The sequence below is a fragment of the Tursiops truncatus genome, chromosome 10, assembly GCF_011762595.2.
Source record: "Tursiops truncatus isolate mTurTru1 chromosome 10, mTurTru1.mat.Y, whole genome shotgun sequence".
NCBI classification, from domain to species: Eukaryota; Metazoa; Chordata; class Mammalia; order Artiodactyla; family Delphinidae; genus Tursiops; species Tursiops truncatus.
This window is the reverse complement of record NC_047043.1, coordinates 22,785,541-22,802,713: the sequence shown is the minus strand read 5'-3', so window position 1 is coordinate 22,802,713 and position 17,173 is coordinate 22,785,541. Positions and strand designations below refer to the sequence as shown.

The window sequence follows — 17,173 nt, the reverse complement described above, 5'->3', positions numbered from 1 at the left end:
TGTAGAAAGGGCTCTGGGAGAGCCTGGCACTGGTTTCTCAAAGGACTAGCAGGTGAAGGACTGGATTTTTGTTGTTGTTGTTTGTTTGTCTGTTTGTTTGTTTGTTTTTGGCTGCACCTCACGGCTTGCAGCATCTCAGTTCCTCGACCAGGGATTGAACCTGGGCCACTGCGGTGAAATCGCCAAATCCAAACCCCTAGACCACCAAGGAACTCCCTGTTTTTTTTAATTCTCTCTTTTTTTTAATTAAATTTTTTTTTTAGTCTAGGGCTGGTTTGAGAAAGGGCAGTTGAAGCATCCACTAGACTGGAAGCACCATGAGGACAAACTGTGTTGGTTGGGTTTACTGCAGCATCCCCATGCCTGGCACCTCGTAGACACAAAAATTTATTTTTAAAATGAATGACTGAGCAAATGAATGAAAAAATGAAAAGAGCCAAAAACTTGGAAGCAAAGGACACTCTGAATTGAAGGATTCTGGTATTCAGAAGCCTAGTGCAATGCAAGCAGCCAGATAGTATGTGATTAGTAGTGGCTAATCCAGAGGATTTTACTCCAAGACTCAGGACCATAAATAATAAGTCTCCTGAAATTGCTGCAAGTATAGTGTATGTACAGAAGTGCAGATTCCTCAAAAGGGTCTCCTCTGATAGACAATGGGATAATTCATGGCTTTGTGGCCCAAGTGTAGTTGGTACTGGGAGGTTTCCCCATTTCAATGAATTTTTATTTTCTACAAATGTAGAATATCTGTATTTTACTTATCAGTCTTTTTTTTTTTTTAAGTTCTCCAGGCTAATCAAGACATGGTTAAGTAGTTGTAGTCCTTCTATCACTAGAGGATGCTCCTCTCAGACTAGTCAGAGGAGATTCCTTCTTTATTAAAAACAAAGTGTATTAGACAAATTGATCTTAAACATATGCCAAAGGTCTTTAATTTACCAGCAAGGGAACAAGCAAGGTGTCAAAAGAATGAGCCACTTCAGAGAGGATGTGGGTAGGAGGGAAACAGGATACTACATGAGTAGCTAATTAGGTAAAGATCCTAATCAGTTGTGACCCAGGAAAGCAGAAGCAAGAGGCTCTGAGGTGCCAGGGGTGTCCACAGTCCATTTCAGAAATAGAAAGCAGTGCATTCAATAAGTTAATGAGGGCTTCCCTGGTGGTGCAGTGGTTAAGAATTCACCTGCCAATGCACGGGACACGGGTTCGAGGCCTGGCCCAGGAAGACCCCACATGCTGTCGAACAACTAAGGGCATGCACTACACTACTGAGCCTGCGGTCTAGAGCCCATGTGCCACAACTACTGAGCTCGTGCGCCTAGAGCCGGTGCTCCGCGATAAGAGAAGCCACTGCAATGACAAGCCGGCACTGCCGCTCACCGCAACCACAGTAAGCCTGCGTGCAGCAACGAAGACCCAACGCAGCCAAAAATAAAAATAAATAAATTTTTAAAAAAGAAAGAAAGAAGCCAATGATGTGGAGCTACCTGTGGCTGTTAACTGGAATAACAAATGTTTCTTTTCCCAGCGTAGTGTCGATAAATACAATTAATTGTAAAAGTATGAAGCAGGATCAAACAGAGGACGGCAGAGTCAAGCAACAAACTCTGCTTATTTAAAATTAAGCAGTCACCAGTGAGTTTCTCAAGCAGTTAGCAAAAAAAAAAAAAAAAAGCTGAATACAAAAAGAAAAATAAAAAAAAATGCTGAATACAGTTTGCACATTCCTTAGTTTGCAGATCTTTTAAAATAACTTCCAGAGACAGCGCCAAGAAAAGCGGGCACCTTTATTTTTTCTCCACATCCCAAGTCTTCTCCTGCCTGGAGTCCTCTTTTAAGCCTAACCTGTATTCACTTCTGCGGAAAGTACCAGTCCTAGCAAAGATCACTTCTAATCAGCACGGCCTAATCTGTAATAAGCACGGACCTGATCCTCTAATTTGAAAGACTGCCCCACCAGCCGCGCGCGCGCGTGCGCACACACACACACACACATACACCTTGCATTATTTTTGGCTCCATGGAACTTACATGTCTATTTATTTATTTATTTATTTTTGCGGTACTCAGCCCTCTCACTGTTGTGGCCTCTCCCGTTGCGGAGCACAGGCTCCGGACGCGCAGGCTCAGCGGCCATGGCTCACAGGCCCAGCCGCTCCGCGGCACGTGGGATCCTCCCGGACCGGGGCACGACCCCGTGTCCCCTGCATCGGCAGGCGGACTCTCAACCACTGCGCCACCAGGGAAGCCCACATGTTTTATTTTTTATGTATCTTGTCTCCGCCCCCCTCAAGCCACTGTAAATTCTGTGAGGGATTTGTTTCTGATTTGTTCTTTGGTATATCCCCGGAACTAAAACTGCCTAGCACACATTAGGCTCTCAGCATTTGTGGAATGAAATGAGTGAGTGTAACACCCAGGAGTGACCAACAGAGGGCGAAAGAGAGATTCGGTGGGGGAGGAAATGAAAATGTTTTATCCCAAGCTTCGAGTACAATTCCGCAAGATTTGACTTCGCTCGGCCACCGTAGTGCTTAGGCCGGAAAAAGTGCAGCTACTTCCGGCTTCCGAGGTCCGGGGAGATTGCTTTGGGCTGTTGGAAACCGAACCCCCAGGTCCTAAGGCAGCTTCTTTGTGGAACAGAGGCTCCGGCCCGGGGCTTCAGGCCTCCGGGTGACCCGCCCGGCCGCCAGCGAGGCTGCTCGAGACACTCTCAGGGCCGGGAATAGGGAGCGTGAGTCGCCATGGCGACGCCGGCGGGGCTGGAGCGCTGGGTGCAAGACGAGCTGCACTCGGTGCTGGGACTGAGCGAGCGGCATGTGGCCCAGTTCCTCATCGGTACCGCGCAGCGCTGCGCCTCCGCAGAGGAGTTCGTGCAGCGCTTGCGAGACACCGATACCCTGGACGTCAGTGGGCCGGCCCGGGACTTCGCCTTGAGACTCTGGACCAAGGTGCGGCGTGGGGGTGGGGGGCGGGCATGGGAGCGGCAGGAGAGGGGGTGGAGCGGGGGCGGCGCCCCCAGGTTATTTGTCCTGGTGAGGTCGGGCTAACTGTCCAACCGAGAATTAAATAAGCTCAGTTCACCAGCATTTCTTCTTTGTCCGTTATCGCCTACGGGCTGGACGTCTACTTCCGTGGAGAAGATTGAGAATGGTTTAAGTGTGTTGGATTAAGCGCTATAGAGCAGTGTTTCTCAAACTTTAACAGGTACAGGATTCATCCAGGGCTTTTGTTAAAATGCGGGTTCCGATTCGGTAGGTCTGGGATGGATTCTTCGTTTCTTCATTTCTAACAAATCTAACAAGTTTACAGGTGATGGCTGGTGGTCCACAGACCATCCTTTGAATAGCGAGGCTATAGAATAGATGTGTAGGCCGGTGCTGTGGGAGGGCAGAAGGGGTGGGAGTTGGGATCGGGAAAAGCAGACCCCTGGAATTTGTCACGTAGAGAGGGGAGAAGAGTACAGGTGTAAAGGTTAGCTCCTGGAAGACAAGACTGTATTTCTTTTTTTAATGAAATATTTTTAAAATAAATTTATTTATTTTATTTTTGGCTGCGTTGGGTCTTCGTTGCTGCACGTGGGCCTTCTCTAGTTGCGGAAAGCAGGGGCTACTCTGCGTTGCGGTGTGTGGGATTCTCATTGCAGTGGCTTCTCGTTACAGAGCATGGGCTCTAGGCTCGCAGGCTTCAATAGTTGTGGCACGTGGGCTCAGTAGTTGTGGCTTGTGGGCTCTAGAGCGTCCACTCAGTAGTTTTGGTGCAGGGGCTTAGTTGCTCCGCGGCATGTGGGATCTTCCCAGACCAGGGCTCAAACCCATGTCCCGTACCTTGGCAGGAGGGTTCTTAACCACTGCGCCACCAGGGAAGCCCGACAAGACTGTATTTCTTGTCTTTGTATTCCTACCACCTAACTGCACCTTGCAGAATTAGAGCTTAGAAAGTATCCAGTAATACTAAAAGTGTTGAGCTTGTTCAGAGAATGGTGGATAACCTGGTGTGGATATCCCATAAGATGCTTGGTGAGAAATGAGGTTAGAATGTAAGGGATGGGAGAGTAGGAACTTTATGTTAATCTGTTTACCAGTGTATCCCTGGAGTCTGGTACAGTGCCAGGCCTGTGACAGGCCTCTGCACAACAATCCTGGCCAGTCCTTGGGTAGGAATGACTTAGTCATTGGGAAGAACAGAGGCTGAGCAGTTGAGAATTGGATATGAGTATGTAAACTCCATGAGGGCAAGAGTTTTTGTCTCTTTATTTATCCCTGTATCTCTAGTACCTAGCAGTGGGTGCATGGGACAGGCTTCGATAAATGTTTGTTAAATGAACGACTGAAAAGAAGTTTGGAAGCTGAGAGGCCCTATTCAGGCTGATGGACATGGTGTGAAGCCTTGGGGAAGGGAGAGGATGAAGGCCGGTTTAAGGTCAAGTTACTCCTTAAATTAGGAACAGGGCAGAGTAGGTGGGCAGGGATCAGGAGTTGGTCACACCCCCTTATCCTCTCCTCTTCTGACAGGTCCCAAGGAAGGCTGTGGTGGAAAAGCCAGCTCGGGCAGCAGAGCGAGAGGCCAGAGCCCTGCTGGAAAAGAACCGATCCTACAGGTTGCTGGAGGACAGTGAGGAGAGCAGCGAGGAGACTGTGGGCAGGGCCGGGAGCAGTCTCCGGAAGAAGCTGAAAAAACGGAAACACCTCAGGAAGAAACGTCAGGAGGAAGAGGAAGAAGAAGAGGAGGAAGAGTTTTCTGAGAAAGAAAAGAGGAAGACACAGTAAGTCAGAAGTAGGGTGAGAGAGGATGGGGCAGGTGGATGATGGGACAGTAAGCCTCTGGATGCCCTTAGTTAATGCTCTGGGCTGGGCTGCAGGGGGAGTAAACAGCAGACGGAGAAGCCAGAGTCAGAGGATGAGTGGGAGCGGACAGAGCGAGAGCGCCTTCAGGACCTGGAGGAGCGCGATGCGTTCGCCGAGCGGGTTCGGCAGCGGGACAAGGACCGGACTCGCAACGTCCTGGAGCGGTCAGACAAGAAGGTGTGTAGGAGCAGCACGTCCCGTCAGTGCCCAGAAGATCCCTGGGTCCAGTGTGAGGTTGGGTGTGATTGCAGATAGTGATCTCTGGGAAGACAAGGGGCTGCCTCCAGTGATCTGGTAATGTCTTTGGGTCTTTGGGCTAAGGTGGCTCTCTGCTGAACCTGCAGCCCCAGAGATTCCTCAGTGAAGGGGGAACATTTCTTTGTGCCGGGGAACATTTTTTTTGCTAGGGAACATCAGGATGATACCTGTGATTCTAGAAGGGCAATGGCTGTGGGTGTGGGGACTTTTGGCCACTCTTGCCTTCTTCTCCTAGGCTTATGAAGAGGCTCAGAAGCGCCTCAAGATGGCTGAGGAAGACCGGAAAGCCATGGTGAGTCCCAGTGCCCAGGAAGACAAAAGGAAAGACTTACTGAAGGAGTGTGGTTAAGGATAGGGAGAAAGTGTGCACAGGAAGTGCAGTGGAGCTGCTGGTGGGGTGTTGGGTCTCTGGAGGAGGGGGCTTGGTTGACAGGAGCCTGCTGAGGATGGATTAAGTTGTAGAGGGAAGAAAACGGCCCAGAAACCCTCTTTGACTCCTAGGATCAGATCACACTGTGTGTTAGTGAGGAGAGTGTGAGCTTTCCCTGTTCCTGAGAGTTAAAGAGATGTACTCCAAAGGCAGCTGGGTGTTCAAGGGGCGGCTGCAGGACAGGGGCAGAGCAGAGTCCTGCTGCCCACGGGCGTGCTGACCCCTGAGCTTGGGTACAGCATCTCCACATACCTTCTTACCACCTGATCCCTCCGTGCCCCACGGGGCCTTGTGATCTCCCACTGGTTTCCTGATTTGGTCTTCTCACTGCACGGGGACAGAGCCCTTGTAATTCATGAACTGGACTTGTTACGGGGTTAGCCTAGGTAGGGTTGCAGTTTTCCAAAGGCCTGGTCTTCCCATTAAGTCACACTTAGATTTCCCCAAAGAATTTTGAGGCTCTTGGTGTCCCGAAAATGGCCTAGTGGCCATCAGCTCTCTCCTGACATATCCATCTCAGCTCACACCCCACAAAGTGACTGTGGTCAGACTTCTGAGACATCTCTCGATGCTGGTGTAGTGTTTTTACTTTCCTGAATTATTCTTTTCTTTTTCAATTATGAAAATTTTCAAACAAATAGAAAAATTGAAAGAATAGTATAAGGCAATTTTTAAAAAAATTTATTTATTTATTTATATTTTGGCTGAGTTGGGTCTTCGTTGCTGCGCGTGGGCTTTCTCTAGTTGCAGCGATGGGGGGCTATTCTTCATTATGGTGCGCGGCCTTCTCATTGCGGTGGCTTCTCTTGTTGCAGATCACGGGCTGTAGGCATACAGGCTTCAGTAGTTGTGGCGTGTGGGCTCTAGAGCGCAGGCTCAGTAGATGTGGCGCATGGGCTTAGTTGCTCCGTGGTATGTGGGATCTTCCCAGACCAGGGCTCGAACCTGTGTTCCCTGCATTGGCAGGCGGATTCTTACCCTTGCGCCACCAGAGAAGTCCCTGCAATGCCTATGTAAATGGCGGCTTTTTTCTTTTCCTCTCTTCTTGAACCATTTAAAAGTTTTAGACATCATGGCATTTTGTCCCATCAGCATGTACCTGGTATGATATTTCTCTAAAACCACAGTGCCTTTGTCACACCCAGGCAGAGGTTTCTCATATATCAACTAAGAACCTGCCTACAGTAAGATTTCCCCAGTTACCCCAAAATGTCTTTAATAACTGCTTTTTGCAAACTGGAATCCAGTCAGGGTTCACGCATTGCATTTGGTTGTTAGGTTTCTTCAGTTTGTTTCACTTCCCCCTTCTCTCTCTTTCTTTCTGTCTCATCTTGTACCGCGTCCTACATTCTGGATTTATCTGATCCTTATCTTGTGGTATTAAGTTCTGTCCCAGTGCTTTCTTTAAAGTGGAAATTGGGTCCACAGCTTGCTTAGACTCAGATTAAACAGCTGTGGCAGCAACACCTCTTGGGCGGTGACGTGCCCATCATATCAGGGGGACACACTGTCCCGCTGTGTGCGCGTTAGTGCTGGTATCCTTCCTGCCAGCAGCCTCTCAGCTAATGGTTTAGCAACCACTGCTAATCCTTTCCTGAATCACTTATGTCATGGGGGATTGCAAAGTGGTGATTTTTGGATCCTGACATTCCTTCTACATTTATCAGCTAGCCTTTTTATATAAAGAAGAACTTTTCCTCAACAACAAGGAATGGGCTACAGTGCCTTCCTCAAAGTGAGGGCAAATGCTTAATTGTTTCCTTTTAATTACTAATTTTCAGAGTAAAGAGTCTGCTGTAATAGTCACCTCACCGGTGACAGAAGTTTTTTTCCCGTTGTTTGTACACATGGCATGTTGGACTCATGAATTTTTATTTCTCAGTATTTTATAATTGCATATCATTATTCTTTTCGATGCTCAAATTGCCCTGATTTCTTGCCCATATTTTAAAAAGACATCCATCTGCCTCACCCATCAGGCCGAAGGAGTATTTGATTGTGGTACTCAGGTCAGGTCATGAGCATAAACTCCATTTTAAGACGTGATAGAACAAACAAGAAAAACCAAGCAATTAAATCAAATCAGGGCCCCCAAGGGGAGGGCAGCAGTGGGGTTTTGTCACTGCAGTAGAGGAGCTTGTTGTGAACACAGGGAAGATTGTGTTGCCACAGTGGGAGGGCTTAGGGTTAGGGTTCAGAAAGGCCTTCAGCATGTGGCCAGTCTTCTGTCATCCACAGTGTGTCCTGAAAAGCCTGTATTGAAAGGAAACACGTAGAAGCCAAATGACCCATTGTCTGAGGGGGAGAAGTTAGTCCCCGAGCTAAACATCCCTCATTACATTTTGCCTCACAGAACCACTCTCTGATGCTTCCAACCTTTTCGTGTGTAATTTATTTTTCCCTTTTCCTCAAACTGCAGTCATTTGGTTCAAGACGGGGGAGCATATCACTGGGGAGGAAGAATACCTATTTTTGGCTCACCCAGGGTTTCCAACTGTCTCAGTTGTTTTCAGTTTGAGACCTGTGCTTCCAAATGCTGGTATCAGCTGTTATGTTTTTCCCCTTTCCACTAAGTCGAATAAAACAGCAAGAGTACGATATAAAATATGCACATAATCACCTTAGCTCTAGTTAATTTATATTGGCAAAGATGGTCAGGCTGCCTGGAAGGACGTCCAGCTGGGTCCTCCTGCTGGAAGGCAGCGTGTCGGCCCAGCGTTGGGCATGTCGTCAGTCGCGTTGTCCAGTGCAGAGGGAAGGAAGGTAGAGGACACATCTTTAGGTTCTCTTGCCAGCCTGTCGGAGGTTGTCACTCTTCGGGGTATGTGAGGAAAAGGGTCACTCTTCCAGCGAGAAGAGGCTCTGACTGCCCTGGGCTGACCCAGGTCCCTGAGCTGCGGAAGAAATCCCGCCGAGAATACCTGGCCAAGCGGGAGCGCGAGAAGCTTGAGGACCTGGAGGCCGAGCTGGTGGACGAGGAGTTCCTCTTTGGGGATGTGGAGCTGAGCCAACATGAGCGGCGTGAGCTCAGGTACAAGCGGCGAGTGCGGGATCTGGCCCGGGAGTACCGGGCGGCTGGGGAGCAGGAGAAGCTGGAGGCCACCAATCGCTACCACATGCCTGAGGAGACGCGAGGACAGGTGAGGCGAGGGGGTCACCGCTTCAGCCCCGGTCCCCGAGCAGATGGGAGGGAAGACTTCCGGGGCTTGGGCGGTGGCTTGGCTGGCCCCTTCCTTGTCTTGCCTTTCTCCGGGGGCGGGGGTAGCGGCTGGGGAGGGGGTGCTGGGCAGAGAGGGCAGCTCTGTCTCCACGTGCCCCTCTCTTTTTAGCCAGCACGAGCGGTGGATCTAGTGGAGGAGGAGTCCGGTGCCCCTGGGGAGGAGCAGCGGCGCTGGGAGGAGGCCCGGCTTGGGGCAGCGTCCCTGAAGTTTGGGGCCCGAGATGCTGCCTCCCAGGAGCCCAAGTATCAGCTGGTGCTGGAGGAAGAGGAGACCATCGAGTTCGTCCGGGCCACTCAGCTCCAGGGTGACGAGGTGAGGTGGTGGGCGCTGGGATGTCCCGAGGAGCGTGGGAGCCGGCCCTGAAACTCACAGCCCTTCTCCTCCTTCTCAGGAGCCGTCAGCCCCACCCGTTCCAACCCAGGCCCAGCAGAAGGAGTCCATCCAGGTCGTCCGCCGCAGCCTCCCAGTGTTCCCGTTCCGCGAGGAGCTGCTGGCCGCCATTGCTAGTCATCAGGTCCTCATCATCGAAGGCGAGACAGGCTCGGGCAAGACCACCCAAATCCCACAGTACCTCTTTGAGGAGGTATGGCAGCCTCAGCCTCCGCTGGCGCTGACCAGCACAGTCCTGTCAGCTCTTTTACGTGGGATTTTGAGTAGTCACTTTCCTTCTGTATTTCAGTCCTTTAGTCTTTTCTGCTAAGTGGTGAGGTTCTCGAGAATAAGGACCACACCCTTTTCATGCTTCTGTTCTCACTTCCTGCCACGGTGTCCATGCCTGATAGGTGTTCTGTAGGTTAGCGTTGGAAGGAGGTATAGACGGTTAGATGGTGGCGTGTGGGTGTGAACATGGACCCCGCTCCACCAGCCCGGCCTCTGCTCCTCTGCAGGGCCAAGGAATGAGGAGTGAAAAGACTTTTCCTGCTTTTTTACCTTCCCTTGTTCCCCTTGCTTTTGGGTCTGCCCAGCCGGTCAGTCCTTTTCCAGCTTGAATCTCACAAAGCCCCGAACTTGATGACCCAAAGGGCTGGGACTGCCTAGGGCTGGGTGAGGACCCTTTGTGGGCCCTGGGTCTGCCATCCTATCCGTTTGCCCTTCTTGTCTGGTTTTCTGCTCTGTCTGTTTCTCTGTTCCTCCTGCCCTGCATTTCCAACTTCTCTGAATTGCTGGGCCCCAGCTGCATATTTGTCAAAGTGAAAACCTCCTCTTTCTTCTTGTCATGCAGGGTTACACAAAGAAAGGTGTGAAGATTGCCTGCACCCAGCCCCGGAGAGTGGCAGCCATGAGTGTGGCTGCCCGAGTGGCCCGGGAGATGGGTGTGAAGCTTGGGAATGAGGTGAGATCTGTGAGGACTGAGGGACGAGGGGAGCCCCTAGGGTCTGGGACTCAGCCCCCGCTGCCTGCAGGTCCCCTCAACCCCCACTGGTCCAGGTGCTCACCCTTGTCCCTTTGCCCTCCCTTCTGGGGGCAACAGCCCAACTGTCGATCACTAATGGCCCACATGACAGGTCGGCTACAGCATCCGCTTTGAGGACTGCACATCAGAGCGAACTGTCCTGCGCTACATGACGGATGGGATGCTTCTCCGGGAGTTCCTCTCTGAGCCTGACCTTGCGAGTTACAGGTATGCACAGGCCCCCCAGCTCCCACGAGAGGGGGTGCTGCCCGCCTTCACCTCCCTCCGGTCTGCTGCCCTCCTGTTCTTCAGTACCTTCCTTTATCTCCTTTAATCTTTGGCTTTTCCCTCCTATCTTCCCACCTGGCCATTTTGGACATTGTCTTCTCTTCTGATTTATCCACCAGTTCTTTTTTCTTTCTTTCTTTATATATATATATATTTTTTGCGGTACGCGGGCCTCTCACTGCTGTGGCCTCTCCCGTTGCGGAGCACAGGCTCCAGACGCGCAGGCTCAGCGACCATGGCTCACGGGCCCAGCCGCTCTGCGGCATGTGGGATCTTCCCGGACCGGGGCACGAACCCGCGTCCCCTGCATCGGCAGGCAGACTCTCAACCACTGCGCCACCAGGGAAGCCCCTCTTTTTTCTTAAATTATTTATTTATCTATTTTTGGCTGTGTTGGGTCTTCGTTGCTGCGCACGGGCTTTCTCTAGCTGTGGCGAGCAGGGGCTACTCTTCGTTGCGGTGCGCGGGCTTCTCATTGCGGTGGCTTCTCTTGTTGTGGAGCACGGGCTCTAGGTGCACGGGCTTCAGTAGTTGTAGCACGTGGGCTCAGTAGTTGTGGCTCCTGCACTCTATAGAGCGCAGGCTCAGTAGTTGTGGCGCATGGGCTTAGTTGCTCCACGGCATGTGGGATCTCCCTGGACCAGGGTCTGAACCTGTGTCCCCTGCCTTGGCAGGCGGATTCTTAACCACTGCGCTACCAGGGAAGTCCTGTCCACCAGTTTTTGAATCTTTATGGTTCGAACAGTCTTAGAACTGAGATGGGCCCGGAGGGTAGAAGAGGCTACAGAGAAAGCCTTTCTGTGTCTCCCCAATTGTTCCCAGAGTTCAGAAAACAACCAGGATGGTAGAATGGTGCTGTTAAGAAGCCACGTGAAGACCACTTGCAAAAACTTAGAATGTTCAGCTTGGAGGGGAAAACTCAGACATCCTGGTTCCCTCTAAATGTGTGAAGGGCTATTATTACATGAGAAAGGGACCAGACTTGTTTTATGTGACCCCAGAGAGCACAGCTAGGAGCCATGGGGGAGGTTACAGGGAGGCGGATTTCAGATCAATACTGACAAGCCATAGTGTGGCAGAGATTGCGGGGGCTGTCAGAGTGCTTGCGCCCTGACTCTTAAGCCTCTGGCCCACGTCTTGGAGTGGCTTGATCCGTGAATAATGAGTTCTCAGTGCCGGCATTGGCCAAGCAGGGGTTGGATGAGCATGTCTTGTGGGGGAGAAGTGATTCATGGATGGGATGAGGGTGGAGCCAGGCCAGCTGAGCAGTACTTGCCTTTTCAGCTCTTAGGAGACTGTGGATTTCCGGTCCTAGAAGGTTACAGTGGAGCAATGGGAAAGATACGATTTGGTCCTTTCCTCAGAGGAAAAACCTCTGAGAACCCATGGAAGGCCAGCTAATGTGAGAGTGTTCAGGCTGTGGGGTTTTCCCATCACGCCAGCCTGCTTTGTGAAATGGCTGAGGACTTCACCATCATGGTCACAGTTAGGCACAAAGGGTTGATGTGGGGGATGAGCTCCTGCGGGCTTGGCAGGAAATCCAAAGACTAGAGCAAGGAGAAAGAAGGTGACACACTTGTAGCTAAGTTACGAGGAGACCAAGAAGCCTGCAGAGTCCTCTCAGGTTGGGGTGGGAGGGCTCACCCGGCCCCTCTCTCCAGAAAGAGGCATCAGGGTCAATCAGGGATGCACGGCAGGTGCCCCAGAGGACCCCGGGAGCTTCGGGGCTGTTCACATCATGGTGCTTCAGGTCTGTCTGTTCCTTCCTAGCCAGGATAGGGGCCTGTCCTCTCATCCGGCGACCCCAGTGTCCCCTCCTGGATTACCCACCTCCCCTTGCTCACTGGTGCCCCCGTTCCTTCCTCAGCGTGGTGATGGTGGATGAGGCCCACGAACGGACCCTGCACACAGACATTCTCTTTGGGTTGATCAAGGATGTTGCTCGATTCCGACCTGAGCTCAAGGTCCTGGTGGCTTCAGCCACACTGGACACTGCCCGCTTTTCCACCTTCTTTGATGACGCCCCCGTCTTCCGGATCCCTGGACGCAGGTTTCCAGTTGACATCTTCTATACCAAGGTGCCCCCTCAGGGAGGTTGGGCTTAAGAGTAAAGGCAGTGGAGCCTTTGAAGGAGATTGTCCCAAGGAGGGGAGGAAGGGATGGAGAGTCCAAAGGGAAACTGGGATAAAGTGTATGTCGAGCTGGGAGGAGAGGAAGAGATTTGCCTGAGCAGGTGGCCTTCCTGTGACCCTGCCTCCTCCCCCCACAGGCTCCAGAGGCAGACTACCTGGAGGCCTGTGTGGTGTCTGTGCTGCAGATTCATGTGACCCAGCCCCCTGGGGATATCCTGGTGTTCCTGACAGGACAGGTGCGTGATGTGGGGGAGGGGGTGTGATGTGTGTATCCCAGGGGAAGACGGGGCTGGCAGGTCAGCCTCTCGTGACTCTGGGTCCCACACAGCTCTCCCCACCCAAATCCAGGAGGAGATTGAGGCTGCCTGTGAGATGCTCCAGGATCGCTGCCGCCGCCTGGGCTCCAAAATCCGGGAGCTCCTGGTGCTGCCCATTTATGCCAACCTGCCTTCCGATATGCAGGCGCGGATCTTCCAGCCCACGCCCCCTGGGGCACGGAAGGTCAGTTGGAGAAACCCACATTCTTCACCCGTGTGGTTCACGCAACTAGTAGTGAAAAGGAAAGTGTGTGCCTGCCCTGTGCAGGGTGTGTCCTGGGCACTGCTGCAGCTGCGAGGCGGGGTGGCAGTTCCTTGCCTCTGGAGCTGGAGAGAGAGGGTGATGACAGCGGGAATGGCGAGATGGCCAAATGTGTGATCCAGAAAGTGAGCATGGTGGAGGTGCAGAGGAGAAGGGAGGCCCTTGGGGTGCCAGGAGGCGGGATTTGGTCTGGAGGACCTTTAGGGAAGATGATGGCGGAATATCAGAGGAAGGCTTAAGGGGTGTCTGAAGTCAGAGTACTCGAGCAGGCTTAGGGGAAGGCTCACATGGTGAAGTAGTGGGAGACAGGCTAAAAACAACTTTGAATGGTGATTAGAGAGGGCCTTTGATGGCAGGAGAAAGAGTGTGGACTTTAGACCAGTTAGTGGCCATCAAAGGATTTTGAGCAAAGATGTAACTTTTCATTCAACAAATATTTAAAGAGTTCCTCCCATGTTCCAGGTACTGTTCTAGGGGATGAGGGTACAGCAATGAACAAAACAAGTCGCTAGCCTCATGGAGTTTAGTCTAATATAAGTTAGGAGACAATGAACACATAAATACCTAATAGCAATTTGTGGCAAATGCTCTGAAGAGGTACAGTGCGGCATGGGAAGACAGAGGCTGACTCCGGGGTGTCAGGAGAGGAATGGCAGGAAGGGATTTTCCTTAGGGTGTAGGGAAGGCCTCTCCCTCTCTGATAAGGTGAGAGTGAAGCTGGGGCCTCACCCAGGCCAGGGAAGGAGCCAGGCTGACATCTGGGAGAAGAGCGCGCCAAGTAGAGGGAATAGCGCACGCGGAGGGCGGGCGTGAGGATGGGCGTGAGGCGAGCTCAGCAGTGGGCAGGGATGGAGCGAGGAGCCCTGGTGCTAGGAGATGAGATCAGAAAAGTAGCCAGGGCCTGGAGGACTCAGGGCCTGAAGGGGTTTGGATGTGATTCTCAGGTAGGGTGGGAGGCCACTGATGGATGGCGGGGAGTGATGTGACAGGCTCACATTTTAAAAGGACCATTCTGGATGCCGTGTAACCAGGGCTAGGAGTAGAGCAGGGAGACTCATCAGGGGGCTGTTTTAGGGAGTAACGTGTAAAGGTGAATATGAAAGTGACAGTGGGGCTTCCCTCGAGGTCCAGTGGTTAGGACTCCACGCTTCCACTGCAGGGGTCGCGGGTTTGATCCCTGGATGGGGGAACTAAGATCCCACATGCTGTGCGGTGCGGCCAAAAACTAAAAAACAAATTAAAAAAAAAAAAAGTGACAGTGGGGAAGATGGGACCGGAACCTGACACCCCCAGCTCCCACCTCTGAAAAAACCCCTGAACCCCCTTCATTTCCTTTCCTGTCCTTTCTGCCTTATGCCCTGCTAATCCCCACATCTCCCCTCTTCTACTGGCCTGTCCCCCTCTCCCGACCTTGGCCACAAATCTCCTCAGCTCCTGCTCCTTTGCACCTGTTCATCTACTCCACGTATTCCAGAATTACTTCCTCTGGGTAACTAGGTGGGTGGGATTTACCGGCGATCCCACATCCTCTCATTCAGGTAGTTGTGGCAACGAACATCGCCGAGACCTCGCTCACCATCGAGGGCATCATTTACGTGCTGGACCCGGGGTTCTGTAAGCAGAAGAGCTACAACCCGCGCACGGGCATGGAATCGCTCACCGTCACACCCTGCAGCAAGGTTGGCCTGGGCTTGAGCAGGGTCTCCACGGGGCGAGGGGGAGAACAGGCCAGCTCAGAAGCGGTGGAGGCTGCTTAGAGCAAGGGGGATTAGCGGTCCACACCCTCCCAGATTTCTTGCAGAAATACTGCCCTTTCTCTTTTCCATCACCAGATGGTCCGTGGGCCTGACAAACTGTCCTTTCTTTCCAGGCCTCAGCCAGTCAGCGAGCTGGTCGGGCGGGTCGGGTGGCTGCAGGGAAGTGCTTCCGCCTGTATACCGCCTGGGCCTATCAGCACGAGCTGGAAGAAACCACAGTGCCCGAGATTCAGAGGACCAGCCTGGGCAACGTCGTGTTGCTGCTCAAGAGTTTAGGTGACTGGGGTCCCCCAGTCCTCCTGAGACAGAAGGGGTGGGGCTAGCTTGTCCTTGTGAAGGGACTCTGTTCTACCCCTCACATCTTTCTCCAGGGATCCACGACCTAATGCACTTTGATTTCTTGGACCCTCCGCCATATGAGACCCTGCTGCTGGCTTTGGAGCAGCTGTACGCGCTGGGGGCCCTCAACCACCTTGGGGAGCTCACCACGGTGAGGTGGGAGGGCGGCAGGCTGGGGCAGGAGGAAGGCTGGGGTGACCCCTCGAGAGTTGGCGGGACACCTGAGGGAGGAGTGGCCTCAACTCTCTCTTTCCTCTCCTTAGTCTGGTCGAAAGATGGCAGAGCTGCCGGTGGACCCCATGCTGTCTAAAATGATCCTGGCCTCTGAGAAGTAAGCCCCTGACTCGGCCGGGCCCCCAGCACACACACTGGCCCTGCCTCTTTCTGTCTCTGGAGCCATCTTTGCGATCTTGCTTTTTCTGTCCACCACATTATTCTTTAACAAATAACAAGTTATTAGATAACTTTTATTGCCCCTTTTGAGGCCCACAGGGATCAGTAAGACACTGTCCTGTCTTTGGTTATGATTATCAGATGGGTGAAATTGACAAGCGTGTAGAAAATTTGGGGGCATGAATGAAAGTGGAAGATTTTCCATTGTGAGGAGTGCTGAGTGAGGGCTGGTTTGGGGACTTACTCATTCCTAAGGTTTCAGACTAGAGCATTTAGAAACAGCTGTGGAGGGACCACCTTTAAATGCCCTTTCTCTGCTATGGTTGAGGTTAAATGTCATTACGTGAACTTAAAGGGATTGCTATAATGTGCACCTTCGTACTGCAGAACCTCAGAGGGCCCCGGTGCCTTCCTGCCCCTGCCTCCCTGGATCTCTCTCCTGTTAACCGTTTTATCTATAACCTGACCCTCACCTCCTTCACCCCCATACCGTTGCCCCTGCCACCATCAATCTACTCTCTGATTTGTAGCCGTTAGCCCAACTTGCTGTCCCCACGTGAGGACATCCACCACACAGTGATCACTTTCCTCCTCACTGCACCTGTTCCTGTTCCTGTTGCTGTGTCTCGCTTTGAACTCCCATGCCTTTCCCTTCCTGCCCCAGGTACAGCTGTTCGGAGGAGATCCTGACAGTGGCTGCCATGCTCTCTGTCAACAACTCCATCTTCTACCGACCCAAGGACAAGGTCGTCCATGCCGACAATGCTCGTGTCAACTTCTTCCTCCCTGGGGGGGACCACCTGGTTCTGCTGAACGTTTATACACAGGTCACTGGGCTTGGGTGAGTGGGAGTGAGGGGGACGTGGGGGACTCTGGTTCTGCTGTATACTTAACAGCCCCTCTTCCCCCCCTCTTTTTCAACCCTTTTCACAGTGGGCTGAGAGTGGTTACTCTTCCCAGTGGTGCTATGAGAACTTTGTACAGTTCAGATCAATGCGCCGAGCCCGGGATGTGCGGGAACAGCTGGAGGGGCTCCTGGAACGCGTGGAAGTCGGTCTCAGTTCCTGCCAGGGGGACTATATCCGTGTCCGAAAGGTCAGCGTTTCTAGTCTGCTGCTGTCCACCCAGTGTCTCCCGAGGAGCAAGCTTCTCCTCTGGGGCCAGGGGCCTGAGAACGTGCCCCTTCCCCTGTGGAAGGTGTGCTCTCCCTGTGCTTGCTTTCCGGACCACTGAAAGGCCTTTACCTTTCTAGTTCTCCCAAAGCCTGAACTAAAAAGGCAGTGAGTGCTGAGGGTCCTTGCCTTTCCCACTGACTTCCTTTCCCGCCTGCTCCACAGGCCATCACTGCTGGTTACTTTTACCACACAGCACGGTTGACTCGCAGCGGCTACCGCACAGTGAAACAGCAGCAGACGGTGTTCATTCATCCCAACTCTTCCCTCTTTGAGGAACAGCCACGCTGGTTGCTCTACCACGAACTTGTCTTGACCACCAAAGAGTTCATGAGACAGGTGAGGGGACCTTGCCCTGCCC

At 52.3% G+C, this 17,173-nt stretch overlaps 1 protein-coding gene across 1 annotated transcript in view; it reads left to right on the top strand.

The window, feature by feature from the left end:
- Positions 1-2,315: 2,315 nt before the first annotated feature.
- DHX16 (DEAH-box helicase 16) overlaps positions 2,316-17,173 on the top strand; it is a 22,877-nt gene continuing 8,019 nt past the window's right edge. Inside the window, exons 1-19 of the mRNA XM_033863942.2 lie at positions 2,316-2,954; positions 4,518-4,768; positions 4,865-5,027; positions 5,344-5,400; positions 8,424-8,678; positions 8,868-9,071; positions 9,151-9,342; positions 9,982-10,092; positions 10,265-10,380; positions 12,308-12,518; positions 12,710-12,808; positions 12,921-13,073; positions 14,690-14,830; positions 15,022-15,184; positions 15,280-15,398; positions 15,511-15,578; positions 16,305-16,467; positions 16,574-16,735; positions 16,978-17,151. Coding sequence (XP_033719833.1) covers positions 2,748-2,954; positions 4,518-4,768; positions 4,865-5,027; positions 5,344-5,400; positions 8,424-8,678; positions 8,868-9,071; positions 9,151-9,342; positions 9,982-10,092; positions 10,265-10,380; positions 12,308-12,518; positions 12,710-12,808; positions 12,921-13,073; positions 14,690-14,830; positions 15,022-15,184; positions 15,280-15,398; positions 15,511-15,578; positions 16,305-16,467; positions 16,574-16,735; positions 16,978-17,151 — 3,009 coding nt within the window. The 5' untranslated portion in view covers positions 2,316-2,747. The remainder of the gene's footprint in view (positions 2,955-4,517; positions 4,769-4,864; positions 5,028-5,343; positions 5,401-8,423; positions 8,679-8,867; positions 9,072-9,150; positions 9,343-9,981; positions 10,093-10,264; positions 10,381-12,307; positions 12,519-12,709; positions 12,809-12,920; positions 13,074-14,689; positions 14,831-15,021; positions 15,185-15,279; positions 15,399-15,510; positions 15,579-16,304; positions 16,468-16,573; positions 16,736-16,977; positions 17,152-17,173) is intronic.